Raw genomic sequence first — 17760 nt, forward strand, 5'->3', positions numbered from 1 at the left:
GCAGGATAAGAAGCACAGAGAGTAATGAAAGTTGAAGGTACTGTTTTAAAAGAATGTATGATGACCTTTGAACAGAATTCCAGAAAGGAGGAAAGGGGAAGGGTGAAGGTTCTGAGATGGGGAAATGGTTGACACATTTAAAGAACAGTGCAGAGGCCATTGTGGCTGGAGTAGATTAACATGGAGGCAAGTAGTAGGGCTTTCCTGAAAGCTCAGCTGGTAAAGAATCCCTGCAATGCAGGAGATCACAGTTTGATTCCTGGGTTGGGAAGATCCCTTGGAGAAGGGAATGGCTACCCACTCCAGTATTTTGACCTGGAGTTGCAAAGAGTCAGACACGGCTGAGAGACTTTCCCTTTCACTTTCAAGTAGTAGGAGAGGAAGTTAAGAGGTAACCCAAGTCCAGGTGGGTCACTGAAAGGATTTCTCTGTGGTTGTCATGGGAAGCTATGTGGGGTTTAAAGAGAGGAGTGTCGTGATCTGATTTAACGTTTTAAAGAGTTGTTCTGGCTGCTGTGGGAAATAGACTGCATGGCAACAAAGAAGCAGAGAGACCAGTTAAGAAGCTATTGCAATAATCTAGGTGAGAAATAATGATAACTTGGACTAGAATGGAAAGTATATAAGTAACGAGAGATGGTCAGATTTTGAATATTTTCTGAAGGTGGAACTGAAAAGGAGTTGCTGATGAATTAGATGTGAATAGGAGAAAAAAGTAGAGTCAAAGATGGCTGTAAGATTTTTGGCCTGAGGAACTAGAAGAATAAATTGTCATTTACTGGTGTGGAGAAAAAGCTTGGAGAACAGATTTGGAAGGTAGAAAGTAAATATTTAGAAGATAGAAAATAAGTATTTAATTTTGAATCATAATTTAAAATAATAATTCCTAAGTTTTTGAACTCTTTAACTGTTTGCCTGGCTCCTAGCACTTTGAGGTCTTACTGATTAATACTTACACCAATCTATTAGGTAAATAATATTAATATTCTCATAAACTAAAGCACAGCAAATGGCCCAAGGTCATACAAATAATTAGTGATGTTCCTGAAATTGAAACCTAAGCTTAGATGTAGCTCCAGAGACCATACTCTTAGCCACTCTGCCATATAAACTTGATGTCTAGCAAACATCCAAGTGGAGGTGGTGAGTAAGCAGTTAGATACTATATGAGTCAGGCGGTCAGGAGAGAAGTCAGTCTAGCTGTATGAAACTTAAGTGTAGGTAGTGGACATGAAAATGAAAAGATACTTTAGGGCCAACGACCATAAAGGGAGATATAGTCACAAGAAGAAAAAACGATGAGATCAAGCTCTAAAAGGCAACATAGCTTTCAGGTGTGGCTAACCCATCAGTCCTGCTTCTTAGAGCCAGGGAGGGAACAAGCCAAGCTTCTTATGGATGTCCCCAAAATGCTACCCTTCATCCTTCTGCCCGGAGTGTTCTTCCTCCCCCTTTTTTTGCCTACATCCAGGGACACCTAGTACCCAGTATAATCCCTGGCAGACAGTAGGTACTAAATAAATGTTGGTTGTTGAAGGTCCCTTCTCTGCTCACTTGGCAGCCTTGTCAGGCACTCTTTGAGGTGCATTCCCACTGTCCACTTACCTGTTTTTCTCCTTAATTACTTGGTGACCTTTTCAAGGCCAGGGATCCTCTTGGATTTGTTTTGTTTTTAAACCTTTCATAGCTCCAAAATACAACCCCTGAGTAATCTCTTTATTGAGTACCTATTCTCTGCCTTGGGGCTTCTGAGATGGCTCAGTTCAGTTCAGTCACTCAGTTGTGTCCAACTCTTTGTGACCCCATGGACTACAGCACGCCAGGCTTCCCTGTCCATCACCAACTCCCAGACCTTGCTCAAACTCATGTCCATCGAGTCAGTGATGCCATCCAACCATCTCATCCTCTCTTGTCCCCTTCTCCTCCCATCAGGGTCTTCAGGAATGATTTCCTTTAGGATGGACTGATTGGATCTCCTTGCAGTCCAAGGGACTCTCAGGAGTCTTCTCCAACACCACAGTTCAAAAGCATCAATTCTTCAGTGCTCAGCTTTCTTTATAGTCCAACTCTCACATCCATACATGACTATGGGAAAACCATTAGCTTTGACTAGACAGACCTTGTTGGCAAAGTAATGTATCTGCTTTCTAATATGCTGTCTAGGTTGGTCATAGCTTTTCTTCCAAGGAGTAAGCGTCTTTTAATTTCATGGCTGAAGTCACCATCTGCAGTGATTTTGGAGCCCCCCAAAATAAAGTCTGTCACTGTTTCCATTGTTTCCCCATCTATTTGCTATGAAGTGATGGGACCGGATGTCCATCTAGTGGTGAGTCATGGCATCTGGTCCCCAGTGGCTCAGCAGTGAAGAATCCACTGAGTCAAGAGACACAGATTTGATCCCTGGGTTGGAAGGATGCCCTGGAGAAGGAAATGGCAACACACTCCAGTATTCTTGCCTGGAGGAGTTTGACGGGCTACAATCCATGGAGTCTCAATGGTTGGACATGACTTAACAACTGAAGCACAACAAATTCTTGGCCTTATCTGTGCTAGGGGCCAGAGATCCCAGCAGCATCAAAAGAGGCAGTAGGATGAGTAATACAAGCTGGGGACAAGGAAACAAAATGAGCAAAACAAAACCAGGAATGTTGTTGGGAGGAAGCCCAGCTTACCTATGATACTCTTTCTGGACAGAAGAAGTTGATGGTGGGGAAGGGATATTCTCTACTGGCCACACGGACTATTCATCCCTAGCCTGTGTTTGAAGAAAGTGGCAAAAACCACTAGACCATTCAGGTATGACCTAAATCAAATCCCTTATGACTATACAGTAGAAGTGAGAAATAGATTTAAGGGACTACATCTGATAGACAGAGTGCCTGATGAACTATGTACGGAGGTTCGTGACATTGTACAGGAGACAGGAATCAAGACCATCCTCAAGAAAAAGAAATGCAAAAAAGCAAAATGGCTATCTGAGGAGGCCTTACAAATAGCTGTGAAAACAAGAGAAGTGGAAAGCAAAGGAAAAAAGGAAAAATATACCCATTTGAATGCAGAGTTCCAAAGAATAGCAAGGAGAGATAAGAAAGCCTTCCTCAGCGATCAATGCAAAGAAATAGAGGAAATCAATAGAATGGGAAAGACTAGAGATCTCTTCAAGAAAATAAAGGACAGAAATGGTATGGACCCAACAGAAGCAGAAGATATTAAGAAGAGGTGGCAAGAATACACAGAAGAACTGTACAAAAAAGATCTTTATGACCCAGATAATCACAATGGTGAGATCACTCACACTCACCTAGAGCCAGACATCCTGGAATGTGAAGTCAAGTGGGCCTTAGGAAGCATCACTACAAACAAAGCTAGTGGAGGTGATGGAATTCCAGTTGAGCTATTTCAAATCCTGAAAGATGATGCTGTGAAAGTGCTGCACTCAACATGCCAGCAAATTTGGAAAACTCAGCAGTGGCCATAGGACTGGAAAAGCTCAGTTTTCATTCCAATCCCAAAGAAAGGCAATGCCAAAGAATGCTCAAAAGAAAGGAAGTTAGAAGGTTAAGTCGCTCAGTTGTGTCCGACTCTTTGCGACCCCATGGACTGTAGCCTACCAGGCTCCTCCATCCATGGGATTTTCCAGGCAAGAATACTGGAGTGGGTTGCCATTTCCTTTTCCAGAGGATCTTCCTGACCCAGGGATTGAACCCAGGTCTCCCACATTGTAAGTGGATGCTTTACCATCTGAGTCACAAGGGAAGTTATAAAGAATGCTCAAACTACTGCACAGTTGCACTCATCTCACATGCTAGTAAAGTAATGCTCAAAATTCTCCAAGCCAGGCTTCAGCAATATGTGAACCGTGAACTTTCAGACCTTCAAGCTGGTTTTAGAAAAGGCGGAGGAACCAGAGATCAAATTGCCAACATCTGCTGAAGAATTGATGCTTTTGAACTGTGGTGTTGGACTCTTGAGAGTCCCTTGGACTGCAAAGAGACCCAACCAGTCCATCCTAAAAGAGATCAGTCCTGGTTGTTCATTGGAAGGACTGATGTTGAAGCTGAAACTCCAATACTTTGGCCACCTGATGCGAAGAGCTGACTCATTTGAAAAGACCCTGATGCTGGGAAAGATTGAGGGCAGGAGGAGAAGGGGACGACAGAGGATGAGATGGTTGGATGGCATCACGGACTCAATGGACATGGGTTTGGGTGGACTCTGGGAGTTGGTGATGGACAGAGTGGCCTGGTGTGCTGCGGTTCATGGGGTCACAAAGAGTCGGACATGACTGAGCAACTGAACTGATCTGAGCCTGTGTTTGAGAAGCTTGGATGCTTGCTGTCCGGGCTGAGGGGAGGAGGTGGTGGTTTGCTCAAGGAGTAGGAAAGAGGACCTGATCAGGCGCTATTGTATACAGGCAAAGGAGACATTGCTATACTTTCAAGAAACTTGCATGTTGAGGAAAGGGGGAAGGACAGGGAATGTAAAGAAACCATTGAAGTACACTGTGATAAGTTCTGTAATTGGGGATGCATGTGTCTTCAAATTTGTTCTGTTCTACAGGGTAGAAGATACAGATAGAGTTCAGTGAAGTATAAGAAATCACTTTCAGACAATCAGAGCAGTCTCACAGTGGAGGAGGGTGCTGAGTCTTGGGAAAGGAAAGAGTTTGTGGTCAGTAGAGATCAAGGGCAGGGATGAATGATGCCATGAATGTGTTGTAGAGGAGCCCTAGCCTCAAATATGAGGGTGGACCAAATGGCCTTGAAGTTACTTCTAATCTCTGCAAATCTGTGACCCTAAGTCCCTGCCTTTCTCTCAGCCTGAGAGTGTCACCTAGAAAATGAAGGTCTTTCTAATGCTGCCATTCTTTGATACCTGCCAAATTCAAGTGAAAAAAAATTCTTAGAAACACTGAAGGAAGATCCTATAATTGCTCCTAAAAGTAAAAGACATCTGAAATGATGTAATAGGGGTGGGATTACTCTTTGCTGTGCCATCTTTCATGTGAAGCTAAATACAGATTTCAGCCATGAGACCAGATCACTTTGTTTTCCAGATTAAACCCTTGACTTTAGCAGATCTCCATGTTGCTGATTTGGAGAAGGCAATGGCACCCCACTCCAGTACTCTTGCCTGGAAAATCCCATGGACAGAGGAGCCTGGTGGGCTGCAGTCCATGGGGTCGCTAAGAGTAGGATGCGACTGAGCAACTTCCCTTTCACTTTTCACTTTCATGCATTGGAGAAGGAAATGGTAACCCACTCCAGTGTTCTTGCCTAGAGAATCCCAGGGATGGGAGAGCCGGGTGGGCTGGCATTGTGCAGAGTCGGACACAACTGAAGCGACTTAGCAGCATATTGCTAATTAAGTGACAAGAAGTTGGCTGCCTTGGCTCTGAAGTCAGAAAATGATTGGGGAGTAAAGAGAGATGAATTTTCTTTGGAGTTGGAAAGGATTTAGGGAAAGGCATATTAACAAAGATACATTATTAAAGCTCAGTATTTACAAATCCCAAAGAAGCTTTTAGGGATTTAGGGATTTAATCTTTGACTTTTAAAATCAGCTTTCCATTGTCAGTCAAAATACCAATGAGCATTAAAAATAACTATAGCGAGCAGTGAGACAGGCACTTACACACTGCTAGTGCGAGTACAAATTGATAGTCTTTCTAGAAAGCAATGTGGCAAAGTATGTGAAGTCTCTTAGCGTGTCACTTCTCATCATTTCTGCTGCTATTTCCCTGATCTGAGCCCCGTCATCCATGCAAGGAGTTTACAGTAGCTCCTAACTGGTCTCTAGGCTTCTCTATTCTTCCCCCATTATGGTCTGTTTTCCACACAGCAGAGTGACGTTTTTCAAACCTAAGTCAGATTATGTTATTATTCTGCTCAAGATCCCATCACGGCTTCTCATTTCACTCAGAGTAAAAGTTGAAGTCCTTGTTCCACTTCAGCTACACTGGCCTCTTCACTGTTCCTCAGACATGTCCCGTATCATATACCCCCAACTTAGGGCCATTGTGCTGAGTATTTCCTTCATCTGAAATGCTCTTCCTTCAGCCATCTGCTTGGTTAACTATTTCCTTCAAGTCTTTCTGGAAATCTTACTTTCTCCATGGCATTATTCACAATATCCAAAAGATATTCACAATATCCAAGTGTCCACCAACAAATGAATAGAAAAACAAAATGTGGTGTGTGTGTGTATATATATACACACACATAGATACATACGGTGGAATATTACTTATCCATGAAAAGGATTAAAGTTCTAATACATACTAAAACATGCTGCTGCTGCTGCTAAGTCGCTTCAGTCGTGTCCAACTCTGTGCGACCCCATAGATGGCAGCCCACTAGGCTCCTCTGTCCCTGGGATTCTCCAGGCAGGAATACTGGAGTGGTTTGCCATTTCCTTCTCCAGTGCATGAAGGTGAAAAGTGAAAGTGAAGTTGCTCAGTTGTGTCCAACTCCTAGCAACCCCATGGACTGCAGCCTACCAGGCTCCTCTGTCCATGGGATTTTCCAGGCAAGAGTACTGGAGTGGGGTGCCATTGCCTTCATGGATGAACTTAATTCTGTTAAGAAGCCAGACACAAAAGGATAAATAGTATCTGATTCCCTGTATATAACATATCTAGAATAGGCAAATTTATAGAGACAGAAAGTAGATTAAAGGTTAATATAGGTTATGGAAAGAGGGAATGGAGTATTATGGCTTAATAGGTAGAGTTCTGTTTGGAGTAGTTAAAAAGTTTTAGAAATACATAGGATGGTTGTACAACATTGTGAATGTAATGAATGCCACTGAATTATACACTTAAATGGTTCAAATCACAAGTTTTGTTACATATATTTTGTCACAATAGAAAAAAATTTTAATCCCTATTATACTATGAGTGGTGGACTGGATCAGGCTTGTATGGGCTCTCTAGGGCCACTTGTGAGCATCTCTTCTCAACTATTCATTTGATGACGTTGCTGGCTTGAAACCAGCCATGGTGGGAGTATTTACAGCATGGAACTCAGCAAGGGCTACCAAATAGGCTTCACTGCAGTTTCCTTGGGCCAGTTGTTAAATATTTACCAGCACACCACTGAATATATGTGTATAAAAATGCATAGAAAACTATCCAGAGACTTAAATGCCAAACTTTTACTGTCTCTGCGGAGGAGAGCAGTGTGGCAGGAATGTGAAAGTAGTTACACCTTTTACCATATATACTTATATAGTGTTTCAGTTTTTTGTGTTTTTTTACAGTGAGCATATAGGCATATATATCTTATACTGCTTTTAAAAAATAGAAAAATATGTATATATTTTCTATTTTTCTCAGAAGGCTAAAACCAGTCACATATATGGTCTGAAATGGCTCATGAAGAGGCTGAAGGCCAAGCCTGGGACTTGGATTCCATTTTCTCAGAAATCTTTCTTCTTGCCCAACTAAATAGGGTTTGTTTTTTTTCTGTCTTTTCATAGGTTACCCCACAGCCTATCCAGCTGCGGCCCCTGCCTACAACCCCAGCCTGTACCCCACCAATAGCCCCAGTTATGCTCCAGGTAAGGAGAAAGTGGAGACAGTAGTGATGAGTGGGATGGAAGGTGAGGCTCTACTTGGGAAAAAATAAACTCAAAACACCTGCTGGCCTTTCCATGTCCGTAATTGCTCTGGGCTCAGCTTGTCCATGATTGATTGTCCAGGGAGTCCCCTCTGGGAACTGGGGCAGTTCAGCCTCCAGGTTGGGACGGGAACAGAATTTCCTCTGTTCTCTTTGTAACTTTCAGTGACTTACAGTGTAACTTCTGCTAGAGTATCTGAGACATGTGTCCCTCACAGAACCTCCTGCTCTCCTAATGTCCACACCCAGTGTTTGCTCCTTTCCCCTGAGGCTGCCGTTGACATGTGCACACTCACACACACCGAACACTCGCTTACACAGCAGATGTCCTGGATGTGGACCTGGAAGAGAGTGAGAGACTTGCCACCAGACACAAAGAGCTGGTTTTCAAGCTGAAGCAAAGAACTTGTTTTTCAAAAATAACAAAGGGGCAACACTCCTTGGTTAGAAGTTGGAACAGATTTGAAAGTATTGAAGAAGTTTGTTTCAGTTCGGGAGCAATGCAGAGGTCTTACCACTGATGTTAACCCCCATTTCCCCCGCACCCACCCCGCCCCCACCCTGGAAAAGCCACTCTCAGCTGGTGCTTTAACACTCAAGGGGCAGGAGAAAGATTGTGGGCTCTGCAGTTTGTAAGTCTTGGGTTTAAATCCTGATTATTTAACTCACTAGTTGTGAGGCCTTAGACAACTTACCTCACCTCTGAGAAATGTGCTACCTACCTCACTGTTGTAGATGGTTTTGTGTAAGTTCCTCTTCATTTATTCAACAAGTATTTGCTGAATGCCCTCCAAACTAGAACAGAATAAAAGGAAAGATATTATCTTTGCCTAAAGTAGCTTACATGTAAACAAATTCCTGGCTGTATGGTGTGATGAATATTGTCAAAGGAATACATATAAGAGGAGAGGAAGCAAAGGAGGGAACAACCTCTGCTTGGGGTTCAGAGTGTAGGGGAAGGCTTAACAGAAGACTTAGCAGTGGATACTTGAGAGAGAAGTAAGAAGCATTCTTTTTTGTTTGGTTGGTGGAGGGGTTTTTGTTGTTGTTAAGAGGCATTCTTTTTTGTGTGTTTGTTTTAGTTGGTTGGGTTTTGTTGTTATTGCTGAGAGGCATTTTTTTAAACATACAAAGGAAAAGTTGGGCATTCTAGGTGGAGTAGAACCTGGGCAAAAGCACGGAGATGGGAGGAATGACACTGAAGAACATCAAAGTAGTGAGAATGATTGAAGCATAGGCTCTTGGGCGGGGCAGTCCAGAATCTGGATTACAGATGTTCGAGGACCAGATTTGGAAAGTCCTTGACTGTCATGATAATACCCTCATTTTCATGTTTAGTAATTATTATTCTAAAGTGAGAAAGCTTGAAAAGGCCTTAGAGAGCCTCCAGTTCAGTCCCTTCTCTTGACAGTGGAAGTGCAGAGAAAAGCAGTGTTTTATCCAACTTACCCAATGAATCAACAGTAACATATGGACTAGAAAGATCTAAGGGTTCTTGGTCTCATGCTTTTCTGTGCCAATCCAGGATTCACCCCACTGTCGTTCCCTTTCTTCCAGGATGTTTAAATGAGACAAACATGGGCTGTGTCAGAAGACCTAGATTTGCATTCTGACTCTGTCACTTCCTAGATTAGCAATCTTAAAGTCTCCTGACCTCTGAGCCTCAATTGCCCCTCCTAAAGTAGGGATAATGTCATGATCATATTATACTCACATGCACATGCATATCATGAGCCCTGCTCTTTTTTTGGCAAATAAGAACTATTTTATGCAAATAAGTGATGTTAATCCCTAAAGTGTTTACATAGGTACATTATTTCCACTTGCCCTTGCTATGCCAAGGGCACTCTGGAAGACCCTATAGATGATTCAGATTTGTGAAACTGCAGTCATTGCCCTCAAAAAGCTTGTGAGGGGAACAGTGACACACAGGCTCAAAAAAAAATCTCTAATGATATCTCACCACTGATATTTTATTCTATACTCACTTTAATCAATTAGGTATATATTTCTCCAAAAGCACATAGTAGGAGGCAGAAGCAATGAAAACTACAGAAATTCTCTCTTATAAAAGACTTAATCAAATTTGATAAGTTCTATCTTACTTAAAAACTATGGTGGTTTTGATACTAATCTTATAGTATAAAAATGATTTCAATGCTATGAAATCTGTGAATTGTCTTGGTAAACTACCCAGTCTAAAACACAATGAGATGAGTAGTGTAGAAGGTCAGGTAAGATCCAGGGTGAAGGAGATGCGTTGTCTTCATAGTCAGGGGGCCATCAGTGACCTCTGCAGAAGTGGTCAGGGCGGGGAGGCTGGGAGTGAAGGAATGGATTTGGCAGATGGAGCCTACAGTTACAAGAGGCTTGGCTACTAGCAAAAGGAGGACGGAGGGGGATTGAGTAGAAGGGGAGACAGGGTTAAAGGAGGGGTTTTGTTTTTGTTCTTTCTGGAAATGAACATTAAATAAGTACTGATGAGAAGGAGCAAGTGGAGAGGACATTGAGACACAGAAGAAAGAGTGTCAGATGGAGCCAAGCTTCCAAGGAGGCTGTGGAGGTGTGGGAAGTCCAGACCTCAATTCTCTCATTTGTTTTGGGGAGCTAGTGGAATGGGGTGCTTCCCATGGAAGAGCAGCTCTTCTTCTCAGACTAAAGGAAAGGTCACAGGTGGATGTGCTTAGAATAACTTGCCCAGTGGGAAGTGTAGAGTTCTTATCTCCTGATCTTGATTTGCTGAGACAAGTGAGCAAGGAGAGAGGGAGTGTTCTCAACGAGAGAGGTCAGGGATGAACCTTACTGTGAGAGGTGGGAGAGGAGACTTGAGCAGTAGCACAGCCATGTAACGTTGGAGGCGCAACTGAGGTGGAGACTGTGCGTTTCTCAAGGCTCTCCCCCAGCCCTGGGATATTCTTTCATAATGTTCCAAACTTCTGATGATAGATTTAGGATTAGTTTGCCAAGAAAGCAGAAGGAAAGGGAATAAATAGCTAACATTTGTTGAATGGTCCTAGTGTGTCAGGGGCTATTTTAAGCTCTTTATGGGTATTAACTTGTTTTATATCACAGCAGACCTTCGAGGTCATTACTGTTATTCCCACTTTTCTAAATGGGAAAACTAAAACTTAGAGAAGTTAATGGAACTAGCCCAAAGATCCCAATCCAGGCATCCAGCCACCACATCCGCATGCACTCTTAACCACATTATAGTTGCAGTTAACTAGAGAGAAATTGAGATGTTAGAGCAGTCAGGTGAGAGAGGGAAGGGAGAGCAGATAGAAAAAACCTGAAACTGGGGCAGTGGGGTGGGGGAGAATGGATAGATTGGAAAGCTCCTAGCATGTATAAAGTACTGATTAAGTTTTAATTTTAATGCACACAAAATATCAACCCACATCTAACTTGATTTTCCCCAATTTTGCATTTTTAAAAATCAACATATTTCTAAGCTCTGACTAAACCATTTTCTCAGGAACCCACATAGTCCACTACACAGGGTGGTATTAGCATGCTGTGTCAGAAAGCTCCAAACTGGGAGTTGGAAGACCAGGGTTGTAGCACTAACTCTGCTACTGATTCTGGTGTGACCTTGGCAGATCCTTTTGTCTTTGAAGTTACATATGCACGCAGCTGGTCTGTGGCATACGGTGGGAGGCTGGCCTCTGCGTTTCCAGGTCTCTTGACTGTGGTGGAGGCACCGACTCAAGGACAGCAAAGATGTTGTAGATGCTCTCAGCTTCCTGCCAGAGCTGCCATTTGTGATGCTGAGAAATGCTGTAGGATAGAAGCCTGCAGAGAAGCCAGGCTATCAGGTTGAAATTTCTCTCAGCTTCTTCAAGGAGACAAAGACGTTGCTTCAAAAAAGAGCTTTTTTTTTAGCAGTACTGAGTACCCTACAATGTCATCTGTCCAGAATGCAGGGCAATGTTTCACTCCTTCATTGGTTTTGAAAGCAGCTTGGGTACTTGGAGCTTTTTTCCAAGCTCTAACGACTTGAGGGCTCTTCTTTAAATTTGACCCCGCAGGAGGTGTAGCCAGTAGAGACTTGTTTTCAGAATCTAGAGACCAAAGGATGTGTCATATTAATGGTAATCTGACTTGAAAATGAAGCGAAAGGAAAAACAGAATAACTAACATAGATAAAAATGAAATACCTCCTCACAAAAAAATCTTTATAAATCATTGTCATCTGTTGTCGCACTTGATTTCATAGCAGCCTTCTAGACTAGATACATTGTTCCCATTGCGCATATGGTGAACCTGGGAAGGGGAAGGAATTTTTGTTTTCTGAACATCTGCCATGATCCAGGCACCATGCAGGTCTTGTCACAAAATTTTTTTTTTCCTACAGTCTTGTGAGTTAGAGATTCTTGTCTCCAGTTTTGCTCAGAGAGGTAAAATTACTTGTGCAAAGTTGCACAGCTAAAGAGCAGTGGAGCTCAGATTCAAAGCCAGTCTGACTGCCCACAGTCTGCCCCTTCTACAGCAGCACACTCTCCCAGAGGTTTCAGGGAATAAAGTGCCCCTGCATTGGTCCTAGCCCTCCAGCACTATAGAGAGCTCTTCAGAGACCAAAGATGGTGGTTTTGTCCCTAAACCTTTAGCTTTTTATCCAGCACATACTGCCTCTGTCGTGTGTGAAGTCCCTCTGCAATGCTTGGGAGAACTGAAATTTATTCTTAGCATAAACAAGCAACGAGCAGGCAGGAACTTGGACATATGCACTTCCAGGCAGCTCTGGGTCAGCTTCCTGGAAGATGTCGTGGCATCCAAAGGGTACCCCTCCCCAGTGAGTGGGCTTTCCTGGATGGCAAGTCTGTCACCCTCTCCAGGGTGGAGGTACTTTGTACCCTTTGCGTTTACGGTTTTCTTATGTAGCCCGGGGGAAACTGCTATTTTGAGACAAAGTCTGTTTTTGTAACTGCAATATGTACTACTTTGCACAGATTCTTAGTGGTAATTTCAACTAACATTTCTATCCAACAGAGTTTCAGTTCCTGCATTCAGCTTATGGTAGGAAAGCTATTTTTCCTCATCTGTATTATGGCCTATGAATGTGTTATCTCGTAACAACAGTAGATCCCCTCTCCTTTCCTCCCCAAATCCCATCCCCTAGGCTTGGGCTCCCCCAGGTGGCTCAGCAGCAGTTCCTAAAGCATGCAGGAACATGTCTGATGGTGCAAAATCATGGGTTGGAGACACATATGAACCGTCCCCTAGGGCAGCAGTGAAGGATCATGGCACTAAAAGGCGTCTCTCCCTTTCCTCACCTCCGGGGTCTCATCTGACCTAGGTCAGAAACCTTCACCCTGTGACTGCTGAATTCAAACCAGTGAACAAAAATCCCTGGGCCTCCATGGCTCCTCTATTGGCTGTGTGGCAGCCCCTGTGGAGGAATACCTGGATTATGCCTGTAAGAACGCAAAAAACCAGTCTGCCCCAGGATCAGATTTTTCCATCTGCATTGGCAGTCTCACATGTTTAAAGACCTGGTTAACTTTAGATGCATCTATTCCCTCAGCCCAGATCTTGAGTTCTGGCTCATCTGGGGGCATTTTCCTAGATGGTGAGAGGTGAGGGTCAAGTGTGCTAATAAACCAGGGACCAGAACTGGATTCTCTGGGCAGTGTGGACTCCAGCCCCAAGGCACCACGGGGAACTCCTGGGCACCTGTGAGGGTCCCAGCAGTGTAACTTGACTAGGTCCTTTTTTGTCATAGACAGGAAGGGACCATAGCGGGGACTTGTTGCTTTCACCACCCTTTCCTGGGCTGCTCAGGACAATGTTTTTGTAAAGTCTCTGCACACTTTCTCAACTTTTAACCTTGAATTATTTGGATGTTGAAAATTGAATTTGTGTGTGGCCCATCTTTTAGGAGATGAGCTGTGAAAATCTCTCCTTTATGCTGCTGTAGGCTGCGTGATCTTGGGCAATTTGCTAGTATCTCCAGGCCATTAAGTGTTTTATTCCAGATGATCTCTGAGGTCCCTTTAAATGCTAATAGAGGGCCCTCTTAAAATCTTATTATTTCATTTTTGCTAGTCACAGACCTGTTTCTCTTATTGTTTATGAGGAATCATTTTTGTTTGCCTCAGAATATATGAACTTGAACAGAAGGCTCCATAGAAAGTGAGAGAAGCACTCCTGCTTCCTTTCCCTTCCAGTTGTAGCATCTAAATATTAAGAGTAGTATGGAGCTCTTCTCTTCACAGATGGTTCTGTTCCGGACCCTAAGCTGGGGGCCCTTTGAAGCTGCAGAGGTCAGTAAGACAGAGTTCTTGTTTTCAAGGAGCTCACAGTTTAACAGGGGAGATAGACAAACCAGCAGGGAACTTCTAAGAAACACAGGAACTGGGATAGTGAACCAAATGGGGCACATGAGAGAAGTATGGTCAAGAATTGGGGGGGAGAAAAGGACCTCATAGTGGAGGCAAGTCTTCAGTTCATGGTTGATGGATTAATAAATGCCTACCAGGTGGCATCTGGGGAAAGATATGCCAGGAAGAGTGAGCAGTGTGAGCAAAAATACAGAGAAGTGATGCTTCTTGGCATAGTCTTGGAATGGTGAGCGATTTGTGTGGCTGACATGTAGGGTTGAGAGCGAGAACAAAAAGAATCTAGAGAGATCATAGGACTAGATCTTGAGGGGCCTTAAGTGCCACACAAGGCGTTAGGTAGTGGAGGACCATGGGATGTTTTTAAGAAAGAAGGTTTTGTGATTAGATATAGGTCTTAGAAATATCACTCTGCTTGCAGCTTGGAGATTGGAGTTAGCAGGTCTGAAAACAGAGAGAGGAAGCAGTTGCAGTAATTCAGGGAGGAGGTGATGAGAGCTTCCATGGAGCTGCCACATCTGTGAGTGGAGGAGTGGGCAAGCCCCAGAATCAGAAACTGTGAGACCAGATACTTGATTTTTGATCCTCACAATCAGTGCTGTCAAGCGATCAAGTAGTGGTTATTTATTGTCGTATTGTGAGACAAAAATCTGAAGTTTAGAAAGGTGTCGTGACTTGCCCAAGGTCCCACAGCTAACAAGTGGCACAGCCCAGGCCAGAACTCAGATTTCCTGACACACTGCATTGTTCAGGATGATGGTCCCTTGCTGCCTCTCCTCCTTGTAAGTGTGCTTAACAGATTGTTCAAGTGTCAGAGGGCGTGAGGGCCCCGTGTCCAGGGATGTGAACAACCCAGCACTTGGACGTGGGCAGCATGCTGTGACTGGGTTCTCTCTCTCTTTTTGTAAATTGAGGAATAGTACATACAGAGCACTCCATAAAGTTTCGCCAGTCTCAAACATGCACCTCAATAGTATTTGACAAATATATACACATGTATTTATTCAAAATATAGATCATTTCTAGGAGTTGGTACCTTTCATGGCACCAGGAGCAGGCATGCCTGTCAGAGCAGCCTTCTCTGTTACCACGCCTCTCAAAGTGTCAGTTGGATTGTCTTCATCCCACAACTGAGTTCTGAATTGCTACCAGCAACAGGTTACTTTAGAATTGTACATGGACAAGGAGAATCATATGGTATATCTAACTAATGAGGAGAGCAGATTGACAGCTGCTATTTGTTGTTTTAGTCTTCATATTTATCTAGTTACGTAGATTATTATATATTCATATATATAGAAAACTACAGAAATATTAGTTTTTATTTTCTTTATAATGAAGCCAGAACAAAATATCCACTTCTTCACAAACATGTATGGTTTAGTTCACTGGCTCAGTTGGGAAATACACAAATCAAAGGCACAGTCACACTTGCTTCTTTCCTGGTTAGCCTGGAACATTGTTTGCTGTGCGTGATGCTGTCTTGTTCACTCTCTGGCTGGCGTGTGGCTGTGTTGCATCCCCAGCTAGACCATAAATAACCTTGTGTGCGGTGCCCATGACCCACGTGTGTTCCTGTCCACCGTGGCACTCCCCTCAGTGCTGAGTGCAGTGTAGGCCTCAGTTGCTCTCTGGTTGATTTTGACGGACTTTAATTGTCACATGGTCCTTCAGGCTAATGTCAAACTTTTGGTTTATGGTTAAAATTATGGTAAAGTATGCACCATTTGGGTTAAAAACTGGACCAGAATAGGACATCCAAATTCTCCACAGTCAGATTTCAGGCTCCTGCCCTCTGGTAGATTCCTGTGGAGTCTAGAGGGCCTGGGCTTGCTCTATCTGACTTCTTAGAGTGAATGTTTTACTTTTTTAGGGAGTTGATTTAGGTGGTCAGGGCTTTCCAGCCAAGTGGAGTGGCAGGTTCTAAACTTGGAGCCATCTTAATAGGATTTTTCAACACTAATTGGTTCCTTTATTAATCCCCACCACTCCCCCCATCCCCGCCCCTCAGGCAAAGAAACTCAAGGTAATTGTTTAAAATTAACTGCCCTCCTCCTTTGTTGTCTGCAGAGTCATGATCCAATGTCCAGCAAAGGCCCTGGACTCTGCATGGAATTCTGCTGGATCTCCATTTCTTCTACCAGAATTCTCCTTTTAGTGTCACTTCCCTGCCCATGATTTCCTTCTCATTTCTCAGCATCTGTTGTATATATTGCGGGCCATTGATGCAAGCTCAGAGTCAGCCCAGAACAGCTACACTCTTTTCCTTGGTTCAGCTAAAACAGCAGAGTCTTTGACCTCCTCCTCTGGCCACAGTACTTTGACGACTGAAGGACAGAGGCGTTTCCAGTTACCTGGACAGGCAGAGGGGTTTATGGGAATTTGTCTGGAGTGGACTATCCTTGTCCTGATGGAATGAGAGAGTATAGGCAAATTTGCTGCTCTTACTACCCTGTCTACCTCAGCCCCTTGTTAAAATGTTTCAAGTATATCCAACTGTTGCCAATACTAATATACTTTAAAACACCCCATATCCATGACTCCCAAGACCTTATTTGAGTGGAAAAGATACTGCTAAAATCATTTTTTAGTCCTAAGTAGAAATTTGGGTCAGGAATATTTCTTCTCTAGTGTTTGAAAATAGATCAAGGGAGATACCTAAAACATTAGGCATCCCCGTCCTTTGAAACTGTATTTCCTTACCTTCCCTACAGGACACATGAAGGTAAGTTTTTTGAGTCACTCCCCACTTCTAGAACATAGGAAGCATCAGCCTTCAAATTTCTCAAGCTGAGCTTTGAGTCAGCCTGGAAAGTCTCTGCAGATTTCTTTCAAACTGGGCTTCATCTCTATTTCACATCTACTCTAAGGTTGACAGTTGCTTTCTTGATGGCCCAGAAGATTTCGTCTCTAATTCATGAGGCCATGTCTCAGGTGGAGCACTGTGGCAGGAGGTACAAAGGGTGTGCCAGAGGCCTTTCTGCCTGGTCCCCGCTAGGTGCACAGGAGAAGGAGTTTGCAGGGAGAGTCCCACTGGACAGCCTGTGCCTTCCAAGCTGCCAAAGCTCAGTCCCTTTACAAGAAATGGCAGTCCAGCAAGGTTCACGTCAGGTGGTAATTAGCATTCTGGGGTCTCTCTGAAAGCGGTTGTTAAATACACCTCCAGCTGAGATTTCAGGCATGAAAAAGGAGTACTCAGTTGATCTGGCCCAATAGGCAGTCAAAGGTTCCGAGTTGCTACACATTAACAAGGAAGTGGCTAAGGTATATCTCAGAGCCTTAGGCCAGAATGCCAGACAGTGGAAGGTGGTATTCATAAGCATTGTCATGCTTTTAGTAGTGGGTAGAAAATCCCAACTCTCCTGATTAGTGTAAGGTCAGATTTCCTCAGCTTCAAATCATTTAGAAGCTCATTTCAGCACTCCTCCCAACCACTCACCCATCTCAGAAAGGCTGAACCATCCTGTGTGTCTGAATGGGGCCCCTTGGGTTATATGTTTCCGTCCAGCCCAAGACCCTTGCTTTGTGTCTGTGATTGGTGGTGCCCACTTCTTATTTCTGCCTAATGCCATTCTTGTGTCTTCCCTTAAGCAACTCTGCTGATGAAACAGGCCTGGCCACAGAACTCGTCTTCCTGTGGCACTGAAGGCACCTTCCACCTCCCAGTGGACACCGGGACCGAGAACCGAACTTACCAAGCATCCTCTGCGGCTTTCAGTAAATACAGCCTGTCTCCTCCTTTCCTTGTTCCCCTTGGTTGGGACTGATTTGTCTCTTAGGAAGAAAGGAAAGGGAACTTTTAA

The 17760-nt window shown here is 43.7% G+C and overlaps 1 protein-coding gene across 7 annotated transcripts in view; it reads left to right on the forward strand.

The window, feature by feature from the left end:
- FAM168A (family with sequence similarity 168 member A) overlaps positions 1-17760 on the forward strand; it is a 202341-nt gene that overhangs the window by 169441 nt on the left and 15140 nt on the right. For 4 of the 7 annotated variants that reach the window (XM_027562954.1, XM_027562955.1, XM_027562953.1 and 1 more), the window contains 3 exons: positions 7480-7560; positions 12609-12635; positions 17549-17674. In XM_027562954.1, coding sequence (XP_027418755.1) covers positions 7480-7560; positions 12609-12635; positions 17549-17674 — 234 coding nt within the window. The remainder of the gene's footprint in view (positions 1-7479; positions 7561-12608; positions 12636-17548; positions 17675-17760) is intronic. The other 3 variants (XM_027562958.1, XM_027562957.1, XM_027562959.1) reach the window with 3 other exon arrangements.

The sequence above is a fragment of the Bos indicus x Bos taurus genome, chromosome 15 (genome assembly GCF_003369695.1).
Source record: "Bos indicus x Bos taurus breed Angus x Brahman F1 hybrid chromosome 15, Bos_hybrid_MaternalHap_v2.0, whole genome shotgun sequence".
Taxonomy (NCBI): domain Eukaryota; kingdom Metazoa; phylum Chordata; class Mammalia; order Artiodactyla; family Bovidae; genus Bos; species Bos indicus x Bos taurus.